This window comes from Pecten maximus, chromosome 6 (genome assembly GCF_902652985.1).
Source record: "Pecten maximus chromosome 6, xPecMax1.1, whole genome shotgun sequence".
NCBI lineage: Eukaryota > Metazoa > Mollusca > Bivalvia > Pectinida > Pectinidae > Pecten > Pecten maximus.
Genome location: NC_047020.1, coordinates 12,537,599 through 12,558,789, shown reverse-complemented (window position 1 = coordinate 12,558,789; position 21,191 = coordinate 12,537,599). Strand labels below are relative to the sequence as shown.

Genomic DNA, 21,191 nt, shown 5'->3' with positions numbered 1-21,191 from the left:
TTGTGAACATTTCATTTTTAATTATTATTTCCATACACTGTTTGTTTTTCCTTTTTTTCAATTCAATTCAAACTTTATTTATAGTCGGTACATATTACAACAAATCGACATTAGCTCTAATGAGCTATTAAAACCGACTCTAACAGTAAAAAACAAATACAATATAAAATAAATAAAAATAAATAAAACATAAAAGCATGTAAATGTATTTACCGGATTAAAAAAGAATAATAAAACCCATTTAAAATCAATACTTGCAAAAAAGGATTTTTGGAAATATATTTCCTGTCTACACGCAACACATGCTGTTCTCAATCCAAATGTTGCAGCTGTCGGTAAGGCTGGGATTTTAAACCATAATTTGAACTTTATCCACATATGATGGATGTAAACGCCAGATCATTTTGCATACATACATATATTGCTGGCGCGGAATATATGTTTTTTTCTGCAAAGCTCTGAAATTTAAGTGGCCGTTAGGGTTTAGATGTGTGAATGGTCCCTAGCCGCATTGTGACCCCATGGTCCGGATATACATCTCTGTTTGTGTAAGACAACCTTCTTTATCTCTATCCTCGTTCACTTATCACTAGGTCAGCAGGGTACTTAGATATGGACGATTGAAATAGATTTGTGGTCATAACAGCCGTGTCATCCATGATGTTGCAACACTTACTAAAGAGGTAAGATTCTTTGTTATACCATTCACTATATACATGGAAATAACAATATTGGCCATTTCTAAAGACATTAAACAATACAAAACTAAACAAATACTTGGTATTCTCTCTATATATATTACGGTGATAACTTTCTTGTTCTTCCTACACAAATAAGACTCACTAAGCAGCTTATGAAAAGAAATGGATAGATGCATGACAACCTAGTGGTATAGTAATCCAACATATCAACGTTGTTTTGACATCAGCGTGATAGATCTATATATTGAAGGATACTATTTTTGATATCGGGAATCTTTTTCTATACAATATTTCAACGGCGCATTGTTTACAGGATGGCTGTAAAACGGACCAGAAAAGGATCATACAATGTACAAATTTTCCCTTACTTCTGCCAATATAAATTTATATGTTTGGACACGTTCGTATATCCTTATGAATGCTTTACTAACATCACAAAATACAGCTTTAATTTCTTTACCCGCATCTAAAGCCCTCCCGATATCATTTGTTTTGCCAAACATTTGAAGAAAATCCTGATGTGCGATTTTGCGAAAAAAGATATATAGAAGTTATAAACAAGTTTTAAAATACCCTTCCCATTAGTTTGCCAACTATACTTATCAAAGATATAATTTAGTACCTTTCTTAAAGACTTTTTAACATTTGCTACTCTCCATATAGAGAGTTCTATACCATTACCATAGTCAATAGATTTGTTTCAACATTAGGAAGAATTCAAATTACTAAATCAGTTTAACATTTTCAGCATTTTGTTCATTCAGATATAAAACTTGTTTTCGAGTTTATTTTTTAGGGTATCTCGACCACGTGGTAGTGTTACACAAGTGTAGACTGGCTTATAAAGTAATTATTAAACAGATCTGCCGTTTGTTTATCATCGCTATAATTTATGTAATTATGTATCAATGTTAGTACTCAAGATACGTTTGTAAAAGTGTACAGTGATTTCCAACAATCTCTTGTTGGTGAAAACATACACTTTATTTTACCAGTTTACTTAAAATATAATCACATTTCTACTTTTCTTATAACACCGACACATTTATTTCTTGCCTGTTTAAATTGTTGCTGTGGAATTTGTGTATTTCCAGCTTTTCAATGTAAACTTTTCTGAACGTTCATTAAGTTTCTAGCATCATTGCGTAACCATGGTGGTTTCTTATGTCTAATTAAAACGATTTTATTAGAAATACACATTTACTATTTCTATAATTGTAGAATTAAGACAATATCATCAATGTTGACAAATTTAAACATTTTATCAAAAGTGATATTTAAGTAAACATTCATGAAAATCCTATTAATAAACTTAACATGAAATAATCATATATAGGTGGGTCTGCTTACGGTACGGGTAAGCGTTCATGTTGATAACTCACCAGTCATAGCCAGTTCCTAAGATATGACACGAGGCTGTACTCACTATTACCCGACATAAAACAACATTCCTGTCTTATTGTCAACGGTAGATGGACTAGTGTATTGGTAGAAGAGTCGTGGTTTCACATAGTAAGCTATCAAGTTCATAAAATGTATTCAGATTACTGTCAAAGAGGTTTGGAAATGATAATTTGCTTTTATAAATTCTACATTTTAAAATTAGGGTGGGTCAGAAGACTAAAACACTGAAGGATAACGGAAATATTTATGAAAGGAGAATTTCTATGTGGATCTTCTGTTATACATTGGTAGTGAATGGATCTTCTGTTATACATTAGTAGTGAATGGATCTTCTGTTATACATTGGTAGTGAATGGATCTTCTGTTAAACTTTGATGATGAATGGATATTCTGTTAAACTTTGATGGTAAATGGATCGTCTGTTAAACTTTGATGGTGAATGGATCTTCTGTTAAACTTTGATGGTGAATGGATTTTCGGTTAAACATTGATGGTGAATATATATCACATTGTAGTTGTGTAATGGTGTATTTATATAATTATGTATCAATATGTTAGTACTTAAGATACGTTTGTAAAAGTGTACAATGATTTCCAACAATCTCTTGTTGGTGAAAACATACACTTTATTTTACCAGTTTATATTCACATTTCTACTTTTCTAATAGCACCGACACATCTTGCCTTTTCAAATTGTGCCAATGATGTGGAATTTGTGTATTTTTAGCTTTTCGATTTAAACCTTTCTGAACCTTCATTAATTTTCTAGCATCATTATGTATCCATGATGGTTTCTTATGTCTAATTAAAATGATTTTATTAGAAATACATTTTTGCTACTTCTATAACTGTAGAATTAAGACAATATCATCAATGGTTACAAATTTAATAATCTCCATTCTTATAAGACAAACATGCCTTTCAATGTATATATTCAATGTATTATTATCAATATCTAAAAATGTGTAAATGCAACAGTGAATTCTAGTATCAGCCGGGTAATAACGACAACAACATTCTTAATAACATTTAAATAATTTTATCATTAAAAGGGAGAGGACATATGTTCGGTAAAATGAGTGGTTCGTCAACAAGTTGAATAAAATTAAATCAATAAAACAATAGCTGATATATTTTCATTATAATGACCTGTGATTAGAATGCTATCATTTAAAAAAAATAGTCACCAAATCAATAGAGTGGTCAATTAAATTACAAGTTTCGTTTCAAGAGTTTGATGTTCTATTAAATGGTCCCGATATAATAATACTATTATTACTCGGCAAATTCAACCCAAATACATTCAATATTACTCACTTCAAATTTCGGTCGTCGAATCGCAGTAGTATTTTTATAGAAGTACACAACAATCCTACCTGGACGCGATTTTACAAATGGGTCATGGAATTTAGAACTTAAAAGTTAAATTGTAATATATATCACATTAGTTTAATTCGCTAAAAATAAGTTTTTGGTAAAAGACGTTGACTTGTAAGTAAACTTGGTTAACACAAACCGGAACGTCATTCCCATTGAAGAAAAATACGGTATATCTTTATGAAATTCAATTATCAGCAGGGTTGGCGTCATTGTAATTTGTGTAATTATAATTAGTCACAATTAATTACGACCCCCCCCCCCTCCCCCCGCTCCCCCCCCCCCCCCCATGTAACTGGATATAATTTGTAATTGAAGAAAAAAAGAATTACATGTAATTATATTTCAACAAATTATATTTTAGAAATCCATTAATTATAATCAAAATCCAATTATACTTTTAAATTGATTTAAGTATAATACATACATCTTAAATTCATTATTATTTCTAGTACATGTATTCTACAATCATACCAGTGTACCTTCATAAGATAGAGGTATACATTATTATGCCTGTGATCCATTTGAAGTAAATAGTTTAGATTTTGTATTTCTTCATGCTCTTGACTTTAGAAAAAAAAATGAAATAAGTCAATAATTAGTTTTTATCAGTTTTAAGATTATTTAGATATAACCGTGCATATATAGGAAACGCAAAATAATATACATATATGTACACACAATGTATATATAAATAATAAAACATTTTATCAAAAGTGATATTTAAGTAAACATTCCTGAAAATCCTATCAATAAACTTAACATGAAATAATCATATATAGGTGGGTCTGCTTACGGTACGGGTAAGAGTTCATGTTGATAACTCACCAGTCATAGCCAGTTCCTAAGATATGACACGAGGCTGTACTCATTATTACCCGACATAAAACAACATTCCTGTCTTATTGTCAACGGTAGATGGACTAGTGTATTGGTAGAGGAGTCGTGGTTTCACATAGTAAGCTATCAAGTTCATAAAATGTATTCAGATTACTGTAAAAGAGGTTTGGAAATGATAATTTGCTTTTATAAATTCTACATTTTAAAATTAGGGTGGGTCAGAAGACTAAAACACTGAAGGATAACGGAAATATTTATCACAGGAGAATTTCTATGTGGATCTTCTGTTATACATTGGTAGTGAATGGATCTTCTGTTATACATTGGTAGTGAATGGATCTTCTGTTATACATTGGTAGTGAATAGATCTTCTGTTAAACTTTGGTAGTGAATGGATCTTCTGTTAAACTTTGATGGTGAATGGATATTCTGTTAAACTTTGATGGTAAATGGATCTTCTGTTAAACTTTGATGGTGAATGGATCTTCTGTTAAACTTTGGTGGTGAATGGATTTCGGTTAAACATTGATGGTGAATATATATCACATTGTAGCTGTGTAATGTTGAATTTATATAATTATGTATCAATGTTAGTACTTAAGATACGTTTGTAAAAGTGTACAATGATTTCCAACAATCTCTTGTTGGTGAAAACATACACTTTATTTTACCAGTTTATATTCACATTTCTACTTTTCTAATAGCACCGACACATCTTGTCTTTTCAAATTGTTGCCAATGATGTGGAATTTGTGTATTTCTAGCTTTTCGATTTAAACCTTTCTGAACCTTCATTAATTTTCTAGCATCATTATGTATCCATGATGGTTTCTTATGTCTAATTAAAATGATTTTATTAGAAATACATTTTTGCTACTTCTATAACTGTAGAATTAAGACAATATCATCAATGGTTACAAATTTAATAATCTCCATTCTTATAAGACATGTTTCAATGTATATATTCAATGTATTATTATCAATATCTAAAAATGTGTAAATGCAACAGTGAATTCTAGTATCAGCCGGGTAATAACGACAACAACATTCTTAATAACATTTAAATAATTTTATCATTAAAAGGGAGAGGATATATGTTCGGTAAAATGAGTGGTTCGTCAACAAGTTGAACAAAACTATATCAATAAAACAATAGGTGATATATTTTCATTATAATGACCTGTGATTAGAATGCTATCATTTAAAAAAAAAAACAGTCACCAAATCAATAGAGTGGTCAATTAAATTACAAGTTTCGTTTCAAGAGTTTGATGTTCTATTAAATGTTCCCGATATAATACTACTATTATTACTCGGCAAATTCACCCCAAATTCATTCAATATTACTCACTTCAAATTTCGGTCGTCGAATCGCAGTAGTATTTTTATAGAAGTACACAACAATCCTATCTGGCCGCGATTTTACAAATGGGTCATGGAATTTAGAACTAAAAAGTTAAATTGTAATATATATCACATTAGTTTAATTCGCTAAAAATAAGTTTTTTGGTACAAGACGTTGACTTGTAAATAAACTTGGTTAACACAAACCGGAACGTCATTCCCATTGAAGAAAAATACGGTATATTTTGATGAAATTCAATTATCAGCAGGGTTGGCGTCATTGTAATTTGTGTAATTGTAATTAGTCACAATTAATTACGACCCCCTCCCCCCGCTCCCCCCATGTAACTGGATATAATTTGTAATTGAAGAAAAAAATTATTACATGTAATTATATTTCAACACATTATATTTTAGAAATCCATTAATTGTAATCAAAATCCAATTATACTTTAAAATTGATTTAAGTATAATACATATATCATTATTATTTCTAGTACATGTATTCTACAATCATACCATTGTACCTTCATAAGATAGAGGTATGCATTATTATGCCTGTGATCCATTTGAAGGAAATAGTTTAGATTTTGTATTTCTTCATACTCTTGACTATTTTGACTAGTTTGACTACTTTCTATTCATTTGAAGAAGTTTCACCAAAATATCAATTACGTACAAATTTCTGCCAGGTCCAAGTGTTAATATCTGCAGTTCGGAAATGTCTGTCAGACCATTAACCTCAAATGTCCAACCAGTTCTTGGCCCTTTGCTACCTCCTTATACACATTGCTTTCGCTCAAATGCCGATGGTTCAAGATTCTTTATATTTTCAACAAAACAGACACTGTTGCCACTGGAAAATGGAAAGAACAGATTTTATTTGCTGAATGAGGAAGGAGTCAAATATACAACATAAAGTGACAAAAATACAAAACTTCAATATCGCATATCCCATCATATTCTTATCACAAATTCTAATTTGTTTAAGTATGGTATAGTATTTAGTCTTATGTGTACGTTCTGTAACTCAGAAAGAAAAACAAGATGTTATCTATATTCCTTTTGTCATAAACAAGCAGTCTTTTCTTTTTTGACTTACGAATGATGGTATTAATGATACAGTTGACAATGTAATAATTCTTATCATCAAATAATGCATTTAAAGAACGATGTGTTTTAATAAACCCTTAAATGTAAACGCATTGGCAAGCTACTTGATATTCGATAACCAAACCTAATTCCTGACAGTTTACAAACATTATTTTTGCAACTAAAAACAACTTTCTGATCGATGTTACTCTCCACATTTTTATCATTTTTTTCTTCCTTTAACTTAACTTTAATGTCATATGTCGGTCATTTTAAGTGTGAGCATGTATATAATCTAGTGTGTAAAGACAAGTATATGGGTGTAAATGAAACGATAAATTGTTTTATAATTGTGGTTGAAAGGAGTTATGTGTGTATGTAAGGATATATATGTATGTGCGAATGAAAATGCAGTAGCAAAAATTCTTAACAGTAATTTGCATATTTTACATGTAGATGTTTGTTCAATATGATTTAAAATAAAAAAATATTTATTTGTAATTAAATTAATTATAATGGTAAAGTTATTGTAGTGTAATCAATCAATGCAACTGTAATTGTAGTTTATTTATTGCATTACTATGTAATTGTGTCCATATAAGGGCCCTTGAGATGGCTCAACGCTAAACGGGTCAAATATCACTATTACCTGCTTTGGAAATAAAATCAGTTTTTGCACGATATCACTTGATCACCACAACCGATTTTTTGTTCATCATAGTTTCATAATATCACATTATGTAATATTAGTATATTTTTGTCATATAAAAGCCGTGATTTATTATTAATGTTTGTGTTACATACATTACGGGACACTTTCGGACTTTTTCAAACTTTGTTATGCAGCTAATTGACAAACTGTAGTGTTTAGTTGTAGTAAATACTCTTTTAAGACGCCTGGTGACCATATGCTCAGTTCGAAGTGGCCGACGAAATGTGGTGACCAATACTGACATAGCAGAGAGAGACGCCATCAGAGGTTTCCAGGACATACCTGGGCCGTCGGGGATCTACCAGTGGCCATACATTGGTCTACGACTACAGCTGAAACCATTCAGTAATTATAGAATTACCTTTACTCCAGTGTATCTGAGTTTTGAAATTATATTATGGACCCAGCCTATACACTATAAATGGAATAAAAAACTTTATACCGAGTGTAGAATGATGTCCATTCCTATTCTCATTGATTTCCGTCCCCCAATCTGTCATTGTCGTGTTTATGTTAAAGGAATAGATACAAACGTAAAATAAAAAAAATACCATTTTTAACTGATAATATTTCACCATCTCAAAGATGAAAGAGGCTCCTATAAGCACCACCACACAAGAACATATGTCCTGTTGTATAAGATATGGGAGGGTGGGTTGGCAATGATGACAAAAAGGCTACTTGAACGCGACAAATGTCGGGATTGGTTTTTAGACATTGTCTACGATATGATACCTGTTTAATGTATGTCATTTGATCGAATTATATATTTTCATAAGAAACACATAAAATCGACGATAAATCATGATGATTTCGTCAATAATGTCTCATACGTATGTATAATGATTGCGATTTTTCAGTTCTTTGCGATATTTCTTGCACAAACATATAGATATATACATGTATTGTTGGTAAGCTGTATTGTTAGTGTTTTGAATTGATCTTGTGTCGTTGATTTGGAATCTTAGCTACATATGAAAATATCATCTCAAACTTTACATGCAGCTCAATTTAAAATCACTCGCCTGGATCAACTGATGATGCACTACAAACACCGTTATGGTCCCATCTGTAAAGTGCGCATGGGCAAGCGCTGGATGGTGTTTTTGTTTGAACCTTCAGTCATCGAGACGGCCTTCCGGAATGAGGGACGGTATCCACAGCGACCAACTATAATGCTTCTAGAACATTACTTCAAAGGCCAGTCATGTCCATCAGTATCCATTTTGTAAGCAGTATTCTAAGGTGATCCGGTAATGATAAAACATCAAAAAAATAAAGAAGTAAAAGAGTTAATGTGGTTTAGTTACAAGTTATTTCGACGGCACAAATGTAAATCATATAACATCTATTTAATTCTACTGTACCTAACTGCTATTTTGTATTAAAAGATGCTATAAAGCTTCGTGCTTTTGTAAAATCTTCAAGGAATAGAATGCTCGTGGTAAGTGAATGCATGCTTAGCTTAATCAGGAAGTATTTAGTCTGTGTGTTTCATGCGTACCTTGCCGTTCATTAACAGACAAGGAAAAGAATGGTTTGAAATGAGACGCCCAGCTCAAAGGACACTGAAAAAACCACAGACACTGGCAAAGTTTATACCCAAATTGAGCGAGGTTGCTGATGACTTCGTGGACAAATTCAAAGAAAATAATGTAATGGAAAATCTACCTTTACCCTGTCTGGAGTATTCAACAGAAGGTATAAAACGCTAATCAACTGATTAGTTCTATTCTTATCTGCAAAATGTCGCCTGTTACATAATAACATTACTACAGCAGTTGTGATACTTGTTACTTCTCACCGACCTCTTCCTTTAGGCTTGGAAGCCTCTCTGTGTTTATAGTACTAGAGGGACAACAGATGATGACTCTATCATTCCATCTGGTCGACTATTCAGCATCTGCTGTTTCCTTTACCCCTTATCTCCAAACTACGCATTTCTACCCAATATCACGTCGAATTGTCATATCTCTATTATTCGTGAAGCTATTGAGCTATTGAGGTGAATAAACACGTGATTGTTGACGTCGTGTTTCAGCCGGCGTAACCTTCTGAACGCGGAATCGATATTGTAGCTCACATAACCGTAAATGTAGAGAGAAATAATTATGTATTTCATCAGAGTGGTAGTTAGTATTCTCAATTTTATGCAGGTTCTACCATTTTAACAGGAATCGTGTAAAGAACGATTTTATCAATACAGTACAAGTGATGCGTGGTCCTACACCCAACGCAGCAAACGTCGACACATGAATTTTACATGGAAATAGTACTGCATGGTTAATACAATTGCAGACAAAAACAAACTGGCAAAAAAAAAATCACAATTTTATCATTCATTACTTACCAAAATAAATAATCCAAAGTTTCCACAAATCAGTATTATTTGAACGAAACACCACAGTAACTTGACATTATGCAATAGGGAGCTGTGAGGCAGACCATTGTTATCTCAACTAACAAACTGTGAAGAGACGCTGGTATTGAGAAGCTGCATAGAGTGGACAACAAACTGACAAAATGAGCACAGCCTCGGGGGATATACAAAACTGACATGATTATAACATGCCACAATACCATAAATGATTACACGATTCTATAATATGGCGATATATTATATACTAACATGATGGTTTAACATGGTTACCAGATGGTATAATATGGTGACATGATGGTATAATATGGTGACATGATGATATAACATGGTGACATGATGGTATAATATGGTGACATGATGGTGTAACATGGTGACATGATGGTATAACATGGTGACATGATGCTATAACATGGTGACATGATGCTATAACATGGTGACATGATGGTATAATATGGCGACATTATGGTATAATATGGTTACATGATGATATAACATGGTGACATGATGGTATAATATGGTGACATGATGGTATAACATGGTGACATGATGGTATAATATGGTGACATGATGGTGTAACATGGTGACATGATGGTATAATATGGTGACCAAATGGTATAATATGGTGACATGATGGTATAATATGGTGACCAAATGGTATAATATGGCGACATTATGGTATAATATGGTTACATGATGATATAACATGGTGACATGATGGTATAATATGGTGACATGATGGTGTAACATGGTGACATGATGGTATAATATGGTGACCAAATGGTATAATATGGTGACATGATGGTATAATATGGTGACATGATACTTTAACATGGTGACATGATGGTATAATATGGTGACCAGATGGTATATCATGGTGACATGATGGTATAATATGGTGACCAAATGGTATAATATGGCGACATTATGGTATAATATGGTGACCAGATGGTATAATATGGTGACATGATAACATGGTGACCAGATGGTATAACATGGTGACATGATGGTATAACATGGTGACATGATTGTATAACATGGTGACATGATGGTATAATATGGTGACATGATGGTATAATATTGTTACATGATGGTATAATATGGTGACATGATGATATAACATGGTTACATGATGATATAACATGGTGACATGATGGTATACTATGGTTACATGATGATATAACATGGTGACATGATGGTATAATATGGTGACCAGATGGTATAATATGGTGACATGATGATATAACATGGTTACATGATGATATAACATGGTGACATGATGGTATAATATGGTGACATGATGGTATAATATGGTTACATGATGGTATAATATGGTGACATGATGGTATAATATGGTTACATGATGGTATAATATGGTGACATGATGGTATAATATGGTTACATGATGATATAACATGGTGACATGATGATATAACATGGTGACATGATGGTATAACATGGTGACATGATGATATAACATTGTGACATGATGATATAACATGGTGACATGATGCTATAACACGGTGACATGATGGTATAACATGGTGACCAGATGGTATAACATGGTGACATGATGATATAACATGGTGACCAGATGGTATAACATGGTGACATGATGATATAACATGGTGACATGATGGTATAACATGGTGACATGATGATATAACATGGTGACATGATGGTATAACATGGTGACATGATAACATGGTGACATGATAACATAGTGACATGATGGTATAACATGGTGACATGATGGTATAACATGGTGACATGATGATATAACATGGTGACATAATGATATAACATGGTGACATGATGGTATAATATGGTGACATGATGGTATAACATGGTGACATGATAACATGGTGACATGATGGTATAATATGGTGACCAGATAGTATGATATGGTAAAATGATGGTATAATATGGTGACATGATGGTATAATATGGTGACATGATGGTATAATATGGTGATATGATGGTAAAACATGGTGATCAAATGGTATAATATGGTGACATGATGGTAAAACATGGTGACCAGATGGTACAATATGGTGACATGATGCTTTAATATTAGTTCATTTTATGATATGATATGATTTCGGTGCTATGATATGGTGACATGATGTTTTGATATTGTGACATTTTATGATATATGATTTCGGTGCTATGATATTGTGACATGATGAGACATGGTGGCACGATGTAAGCAAACCTACAGTCTTAAGACAGCTTAGATATTTTCTGCTAATACAGCAGTCTAAGCGTCGTACAGTTTCACATATCTTTCATTTTATTCAGATGGAATCACCTGCATACGTTTCTCTAACCACAATATTACGTTTCTATACCTTTTGCGAATTCCGTTGCCATAGTAACGTTTAAATGAAAAAAAATGTTTTGCCATATAATTTATATAATATTTATAAGTGGGCTGATGACTAATACAGTATATTACAAAGGAGTCTAGGCAGATAAAACTGAAATGAAAAACTTCTTCACTGGTCTTTAATTTCAGTCAGTAACTATGACACAACCGCAGATAAACAGAAAATATGACATTTTATTGCCCCCCCCCCCCCCCCCCCCCCCCCCCCCCCCCCCCCCCCCCACACACACACACACACACACTCACATACACACCACACACCACCTCCTTCTTCAAGAGACTGCTATGTCAATAAGTTTATCAGTTAGCACTTTTATCGGCTTAAAATCTATAATCCTAGAACCATAAATTTATATTGCCATTGTGACGCTCACTAATCTAAAAACACGATTTTTATTATAAAATTGGAACAGGTTATGTTCTCGAGTTTCTATATATATATATATATATATGGATTGTTTACCACAATATTTGCGCATAAGGGTAAAAAAACAAAAACATTTTGAACCTAAATGTCGGATTTCTTCAGCCACATTTAAAGATCTTGGGAGTTAAGTTGCCCTAGTTGTTTATCTGTGTATCTTTTGTATAATCCTTACCTACACTTTATTGTCATGCTTCTTGGTTGTTTTATAATAATATATAAACATTAATTATGTCCTATTTGTACCTAAATACAGTATATTCGAAATTTCAATGTGTCTTCCTCCAGGGTCTGGCACATTATGCTTTGGTCTGCGACTCGGCTGCATTAGAAATAAAGTTGGTGGCAAAGAGGCAGCCATATTGGAACACGTGCGGGGATTTTTTGGAATTCTGGGGGAATCGATGTACTCTGTACCTTGGTACTTGTTGTATGAAACACCCTCCTACAGACGATTTGTGGAGCATATCACGTTCATGACGAGGTTTGATTTCACTTCCGGTGAATGACACATAGCTCCCCCTGTTGAAGGTGTAGAAATCATTGGAATCTAAGGCCCTTTCACCACTTCTATTTTCTGTATCTCTAAAAAAGTCAAAAATGGAAAATTTCTTGATGACGAATAAATTCAAATTAAATCGTATCTAACAACTTCTTTCCTTGCTTATTTTCGTAATTACACTAAAAGCATAAGCGTAACACTCTTTCTGTACCAAAGGTTCTCGGTAAACTAGAAAGGAGAAAATGTATGAGCAGTAGGATAAGTTTAATTCTATGAAAAAGTTTTGTTTCATACGTAATATTTTCTTAATTCAGAACTGCTGGTGAACACCTACAAAGAGCGAAACTAGAATTGAGGAACAAAACAACCGATACTGACGATGCAAACTTGATGATGGACATGATCAATACCCCGGGTATGACAACTGAAATGATCTCCAAGAACTTAGTAGACCTCTTCATAGCAGGACTGGATTCGGTACGGAGGAATATTCTTTGTGGCAGTAATTACATGATTTAACAATTAAATACAACTTACTGATTTCTTTTTATTGATGTATCGAATCTGAGTTTGTGAGCAAAGCGTAAACTCATTCGGTTCCTTAACACTAAATATCATTGTTAGTTTTAAATTGAATAATAACAATAAAATTCCAATACCTCTATATATAGAAAAATGAAATACTTAACACCTACTATAGGCCTTTTAATAGAATAATACAATACATAATAAATAACATAGGTCTTTATAGAATAATACAACACCTAATACCTACCATAGGTCATTATGTAGAATAATAAAATACCTTATACCTACTATAGGTCTATATATAGAATAATACAATACCTTATACCTAGTATAGGTCTTTATATAGAATAATACAATACCTTATACCTACTATAGGTCTTTATATAGAATAATACAATGCATAATACTCAGTAAAGATCTTTGTAGAATAAAACAATACCTAATAGATATACCTGGTATAGGTCCTTATATGATATTCTATAAAGGGCTTTATTCAATAAGGACATATACCAAGTACTAGGTATTTTATTATAAAGAGATCTTCATCTAAAAATGTCTATGCACTAGCAACATATGTTTTTCTTTCCACGATATTTCAATATATATTAATTGAAAACCGTAAGAGCATCTTGAGTGAATGGCTATGCTTTCAATTTTGTTTTCGTATTTTCAGTAACAAATTGATATATTTGGAGATTACCGATTCGTCTTTTGTTTATATGACATATCAAGTTGGTGGTAATATAGTTTTTGAAGGCTTAAACACACACGCAAAATATCGCTGATGGGACACACTGAGAAAGACCTATACTTAATTAGAATTATATTTAGTATGAATAAGCAAATGTAAATAATTGTGTGTAAAATGGCAAGAAGATATTGCTAATTCATTTTCTGTCAGCTCTTCCATGAATGAAAGTTGCCTGTACCGAACACATCTCCTATTTTACCGGTATCGCCTTATTGACAGAAATGACTGCATACTAGATAATCTGCACGTATCTCGTCTTCACGTGCAGACAGCCATGGCCCTAACCTTCCTGTTTTACCAATTGGCACGGAGTCCTGATAAACAAGAAAAACTGTTTGAAGAGATTCGGGATCAAGTCCCTGCGTCTGGCCCTATACTGGAGGATGCACTGCTCCGTCTGCCATATCTTAAAGCATGTCTCAAGGAATCCTTTAGGTGGGTACATTGGGAATCCCTGATCACCTATCACAAACATGGGAGTACATCACACGTTCGCAATAACTACGACATAAGATAATGAACACTACCTTTCTGTTAGTGCACCCATCTTAGCTCTATATCACCGTTATCAGTGTGTACCTTAAACTGCATCATCGTCTATTTATGGAATTAATATCATTAAATTTGAGACACCCCGAATAGATAAAGAGTCGCTTTTTCACATGACAATTCAATCGGCTCTATATATACATAAAATGCGGATATATCAATGCAAAAAGGTACTATCTGGTTAAAAAAAACAAGGAATTCTTTCATAATAATGAAAACATAATTCAAACTCAAACAAAAACATAGAATTGAATGGAGAGTTCAGAAAAAAAACAAGGATAAGATCAGATGGTCCAGAAGAGTAAGCGTCTTCTGCTGAATAGACGACCATTTTTAGAGATTATTTAAGACATCTAGATGTCGGTTTCTTGGTTTTCAATTTACATTAGTTCGCATGTAGCCACAGACGATAAAGTGTAGCAGTACCACAAAAAAACATGACCATCTAATATATCATATTGTAGATTGGTGTTCCCAGTATCTATTGGAAGCACACGGGTACTCCAAAAAGATACCCAGTTACTGGGATACAACATTCCCAAAGGGGTAAGTCATTCAAATAATGAATAGAAGGGGTAGGTCGTTCAAATTATCAGAACAAAGAGACAGGTAGCTCAGATAATCAGAAAAAAAGTCGGAAGGTCGCTAACTTATGCTCACATAATCATAACAAAGGTGTTGGTCGCTAATTTGATAATATAATTATAACACTTGATAAAGCTTGATAGTTTTATTGTTTCAAAATACATATAATTTTTTATGGCAATCTTTTAAAACAAATTCAGAAGCATCTTATAAATAAACAATAAAGACATAAAAAGAGCTTGTTATCAATAAATACAATGAACACGCCCACTTTCATTACAAGTGTGTCATTGCTGGAGGAAACAGTGTAATCGGGAGGGACAAGACATTCTTTCCTAATCCGGAAGCATTCTTACCTGAAAGATGGCTTCGCTCGGAACAAACACATATACACGGGTTTGCACAATTGCCGTTTGGATTTGGCCCCCGTGACTGTATCGGAAAGCGCTTTGCAGAAATCGAAGTGTACATATGTGTGGCAAAGGTAGTTGTTTTACAATTCTACAACAAAGTTTCACGACATTAATACAGCGATCGTAATTCAGTTGTATATTTAGACATAACATGTAAACATTTTCGATTTCTTTGAATATATCTAGTTTAGCGATATATTCAGAGCAATTTTCGAGCTGAAAGCATGCCACTAAATTAGCATTGTGCCAATCTAGGTTTCATTGTATTGTTTTGCATATATTTTATGGATAGGCAGTTTTATATCTTCACAAATACGCAAATCTGTTAAATATGATAATACACTAAATTACTAGAAAACTAAACTAAAAAACTAGAGTAAAAATTAATATGTAAATTTACAAAAACGTAATCATTTTTAATTACAGATAGTGCGAAACTACAAAATCATCCTGCCTGATGGAGTCCTCGACGTACCATACATATACCAGACATTTGCAACTCCGGAGAAACCATTCTCATTACACCTACAGCAACGATCATAAGGATGAGTGGATGAGACATTGTATTGCGCCAGATGATATTGAGACACTTCGTGCAATAGAAGTTACATTTACTTTGTACAGGAAATTAACAAAAGTTAAGCATTTTTCACCGAATTCGATACAGCTTTCTATGCATGTAATGTTTGTCCAAAATTACCCTAGACATTGTTTTTTCTTAGGTCTAAAAAGTCCTGTTTCATGTGTTTACATAATGTTCCTATATACATAATATACCAACAAAATCTCTGATATTCCGTCCTTGTCATTACTGTACATGTGATGGCCATTTCTACTCACAATACGAAGGTATACTTAACTCATGTGTCTATATATATATATTTCCTACGGATACAGAATTGTAAATCAGTACATATCATGTCGTCGTAATCATATTGATTATTAACATATCTTTTGTAAAACTTTTATTGTGTTATTTGTATCTAGGAACTTCTTCCTTGGCCACTGGTACCGCCAAGCCTGTTGCACCCAACTCAAATATAATTTTATGAAGTTTTCATAAGACTTTTAATATTAAAGTCATAAAGGATGTGAAGATATTTTTCTGTTAGTGTTTTTTCTCGTTATTGAACGGTAAAAGAAAGGTCAGTGAAATTAGAATAATGTTGTAACTGGTTTATGTCTGGTTGTTACTGTTGAGGTTGGTTGGTAAACATGATTCTTTGAAGCATCTGGTTCATGATACCAGACCTCTGCGAATATGAAGTTTTTCGGCAAACTTTGAGTTATTGTAAACCGAACAATCAGGTGGCCATTAATCCATCCGTACCACTTTAAAACCATTTTTAGAATTAAATTCGTATTATATTTTAGCTATATTTTGAACTATTGCACGGCTAAAATGACTATTGCACGGTCGTATTACGAAGGACATTGGAAGACATGTACAGAAAATAATTGGGGAAACAAATATATAAATTTATTACATGATGCGTTTGATTTTCCTAAACTATAAAAATAAGCTATATTTTGAACTATTGCACGGCTAAAATGACTACTGCACGGTCACATGCGAACTATTGAACACCTGTGACTCTTTTAAATTTGGTCACGTGCGAATTATTGAACACCTGTGACGTTTCGGAATTTTGTCCTATCCTTTCACGCGTCTAAGTCACTCAGATGTCAACACTGCTAGGCCAAAAGGAAAGTCGAGATTTCAGTGATTCTAATTGTGTTCTAGTAATTATGTAATAAAACAGGTATACCATAGGTGTCTGTGCAATAGTCCACAATATTTGACTCTCGGTACCGGTAATCGACCGCTGTAATATTGGACTCGGCCTTCGGCTTCGTGCATTAGAACTTTGGTCGATTACCAGTACCTCGTGTCAAATATTCTGGACTATTGCATGGACATCCATGATATATTTGTATAATATTTTCGTATATATGAAGTTATTTGAAGTTCTTGAAGTCTTTTTTATATATATTTCACCCGACACTGATTTATTTCTATTATATTTTAGATAAATAAATATAACTTCAAATACAATTATGAAAATCTGGTATGAATTCAAATACGTTATAACGCTTTAATACTGAAACCATAACTGTTTTTCAACTGTTTTATCTCTATACCAGATACAGATTAACATATATATTAATATTTTTTCACGTCCATATTGTTAATGATAGTCGTCTTTCCTGAACTGGTGTTTAAGACGTTTCAAACAAACATTAACAACTAACATATTGAGAAAGTGGTATAAAAGTGGTTTTAAAGTGGTACGAATGAGTGAATGTCCACTTGATCGTTCGGTGCTGGTCCGGTGGATTGTGATTACCAATCTATTAATTTTAATCAACTCAATTAGTGCGAGTGTTTATGGCGTTTTATATACCTATATATGTACCAGATATATACTGGGACAATATAACGCCATGGTAGCACACACAATCAGTAGTACCTACAGACTTTGACCAAAATAACAGATTGGTCAGAGTTTCCAATTCGAAATCATTTTGCATGTATATGCAATGTCAATCAATTTAATGTCAATGTAAATCAAACATCGTGATAATTATTAATGTATTAGGAACATATGACTTTCGTGAGCCGTGTTGTACCACAATTGTCCTCAAAGACAATAAAAAATGAAGGAACGTACTCTTTCAGAGTAAGATGTGTATAAAGAAATTTAATTTTCCCCATAAAATATGAATATGCATGAAATATATGAACGGGGACATCAAAGCCTGAACTATGTGCTAATCTTAAAATTGACTGATTATATGTAATTGTCTGCATATCAAATTAGCTTTTTATTCACGTACATATTACACTTAAGAGTGCCTTTCCGTAAACGAACATGATGTGTTTTCGTTTTTTTTTCTTTCATGGCTCTCAATCCTCACAAACGAAGATCACATACAGGAACATATCTCCCGATAATACAGTCATTTTAACTTCAGTTATACTAATGCTAAGAAACTGATAAAACAATTGAAACGATGACTACAGGATGTCAATAGCTTCTGTTATACGTGTAGATACATTTTAACCATTTTGTTAGAACTACATAAGTACTAGTTTTTCTTTTGAACCGCTTAGTTCCTCGCTACTTGAGAAGAACACTTCCGGTTCCGGTTTGTCATTCGGATCTGTTGGTCGTTTGAGATATGGAACATTAAGAACATACTTCATCTTTATACGTCTATGTATCACCACACACGTAACAATGAGCGTGGCGAGATTAGAGACCGCAAGAATACTAATCAGGACAACGTAGCCGACCCTCTGGTTCCTCGTACTGACCATGTAAGGCTTATTCCAAGTGGCACACCCATTGTCTGTAGCTGATGCAGAAGGCACGGCGCCTAATCAAAATAAAAAAAAATATCATCAAACATTCAATGGCAGTCTAAAATCCCTTGTATGTCTATGATAACGTACCAAAAAGATAAAATTGATGCCAAACCTTGCCCATAAATAACGACTCTTCTTTCCTTACACGTGTGCCCGCTTGAATACACTCGACTAAAGAAACAACTTCTGTGTTATTGTATGTTCAGTATAATTGAATTATTACATTGGCGCATGACCATATTGTTTTAGTGGATCGTCTGGATAATTGAACATGAATAACTGAGAGAAAAAATATATCTGTAAATAACCTTGAAATCTTGAAAAGCAAGTTGATGAACAAACTGAAAAATGAACATAAAAACAAACTGCCCCATCTTCAAACATTCTTGACAGGTCAATTACAACTAGAGTTATACCGGGGAATAATAATTCACTTTTTGATTTTCCTCAAAAACAAAGTGTGCATCTTTATCAAGATTTTGTTTATCATTCCTCGCCTTTACTTCCTGCCCTGCCTTACACACGATCACGTAGTCTGTACTCCTAATCTCCGACTTCATATTGACATTTTGGGTTCGGGTGCACTTGTTGTTTAGTCAAGTGACCGTTATAGTCGTTTTCCATATCACCATCGCCATTTTTAGACAAATTTCGAGTGGTTAAACTGAAGTCAAGTATAATAAAATAACCTATAGTGAGAGCCGGTGTATTTTTAGAACAGTTTATGCAAGTCTTCTCAGGTAGCAGAAATCAATAACGATACAACAACAGTGCACCTAGTTTGTTAGGTATGATAGGAAAGGGGGAGGAGTTCGTCAGCAATGTCTGCATGTCAACGGAAAATTAAAGTTTGATAAGATAATGTATCGCTGAAATGTATATGAGACGTATACTTTATCTCTGTGGGTCGTTTTGTATTGATTTAACGGATTTAAAGGTTTAATAGTATTTAAATGTAACTTAATGCTAAAAGCCTCTATGTCCATATCACAAAATATATACTATATATGTTCAGCTGTCAATGACAGCTCTTAATATGTACAAATGGTTATTATTATCAGTTGATAGAGATGATATCTTTGAAGAGGTCATCAAACAATCATTCTTATCACAATTTAAACAAATGAGAAGAAACCCATTTTTTCCGGGTTATCTTAAAAACGATTATAAGATCACCTCTTATCCTGCGGTATTACAGCGTTGGAAGTTTAGTTTTTTCCAGTCTTTCTGCATGACGGATGCCCTTCTATCCTGCATGAAAGTACGAAAATTCAAATTCGAATCCACCGTTAAACCTAGGTCTTTTTTTTACTAACAATATTCTCATGGATAACCTCTACATTTCGGCCCATATAACTGTTACTTCTAGTATTACTGGATATATTTGGATGGATTTAGGAGCCAGACATCTGAACACTTTTGAAGTTTATCTAAATCCACTTATATAATTTCTGTATCCTTGTCGTTTCTGATCTTCCAATAAAATTGTATCTGCAAAGAGTGGACATGGAGTACTATTTTTGGGGCATGTCATAAATATATATATAACAAAGAGAATTTGTCCTTATATACTACATTGATGAATTCCACTTGGTACGTCTTGCAATTTCGAAGAGGAACCATTTATTACTACTTTTTGATTATACTTCCTAAAAGGTTTTAAATCCATTTCAAAGTTGTTTTGGCTTGTGCCATACATATATATGTAATATGTCAGACGGCGATGAGGTGTCGAAGACCGTCATAAGGTCCATGTAAACGACATTTACTTCTCCTTCAGTATCTAGCATACTGGTCCATACATCAAGAAATTATCATTTGAATTGATATCAT

The 21,191-nt window shown here is 33.1% G+C and overlaps 2 protein-coding genes across 3 annotated transcripts in view; one reads left to right on the top strand and one right to left on the bottom strand.

Annotated features, from left to right (window-relative positions):
- The first annotated feature begins 582 nt into the window (after positions 1–582).
- Positions 583–17,089, top strand: LOC117328997 (probable cytochrome P450 49a1). 2 transcript variants are annotated; one of them, XM_033886658.1, is made up of 9 exons: positions 583–683; positions 7,652–7,815; positions 8,476–8,698; positions 8,993–9,171; positions 12,949–13,144; positions 13,477–13,639; positions 14,710–14,876; positions 15,455–16,059; positions 16,415–17,089. In XM_033886658.1, exons 1-8 carry the CDS (start codon positions 658–660, stop codon positions 15,558–15,560), a joined length of 1,224 nt encoding a protein of 407 aa, XP_033742549.1. In that variant the 5' UTR covers positions 583–657; the 3' UTR covers positions 15,561–16,059; positions 16,415–17,089. The 2 variants fall into 2 exon arrangements, with proteins under 2 accessions (XP_033742549.1, XP_033742550.1); XM_033886659.1 differs by lacking the exons at positions 15,455–16,059; positions 16,415–17,089 and having other exon boundaries at positions 14,661–14,824.
- LOC117328996 (L-ascorbate oxidase-like) overlaps positions 15,706–21,191 on the bottom strand; it is a 30,422-nt gene continuing 24,936 nt past the window's right edge. Inside the window, exon 16 of the mRNA XM_033886657.1 lies at positions 15,706–19,369. Coding sequence (XP_033742548.1) covers positions 19,068–19,369 — 302 coding nt within the window. The 3' untranslated portion in view covers positions 15,706–19,067. The remainder of the gene's footprint in view (positions 19,370–21,191) is intronic.

Excerpts from the sequence above, each read along its gene's own strand:
- LOC117328997 (XM_033886658.1), top strand. The coding sequence starts at position 658 with ATGATGTTGCAACACTTACTAAAGAG. Across the intron at positions 684-7,651 it reads TTGCAACACTTACTAAAGAG|ACGCCTGGTGACCATATGCT; the intron begins GTAAGATTCTTT and ends TACTCTTTTAAG. Across the intron at positions 14,877-15,454 it reads TGTCTCAAGGAATCCTTTAG|ATTGGTGTTCCCAGTATCTA; the intron begins GTGGGTACATTG and ends ATCATATTGTAG.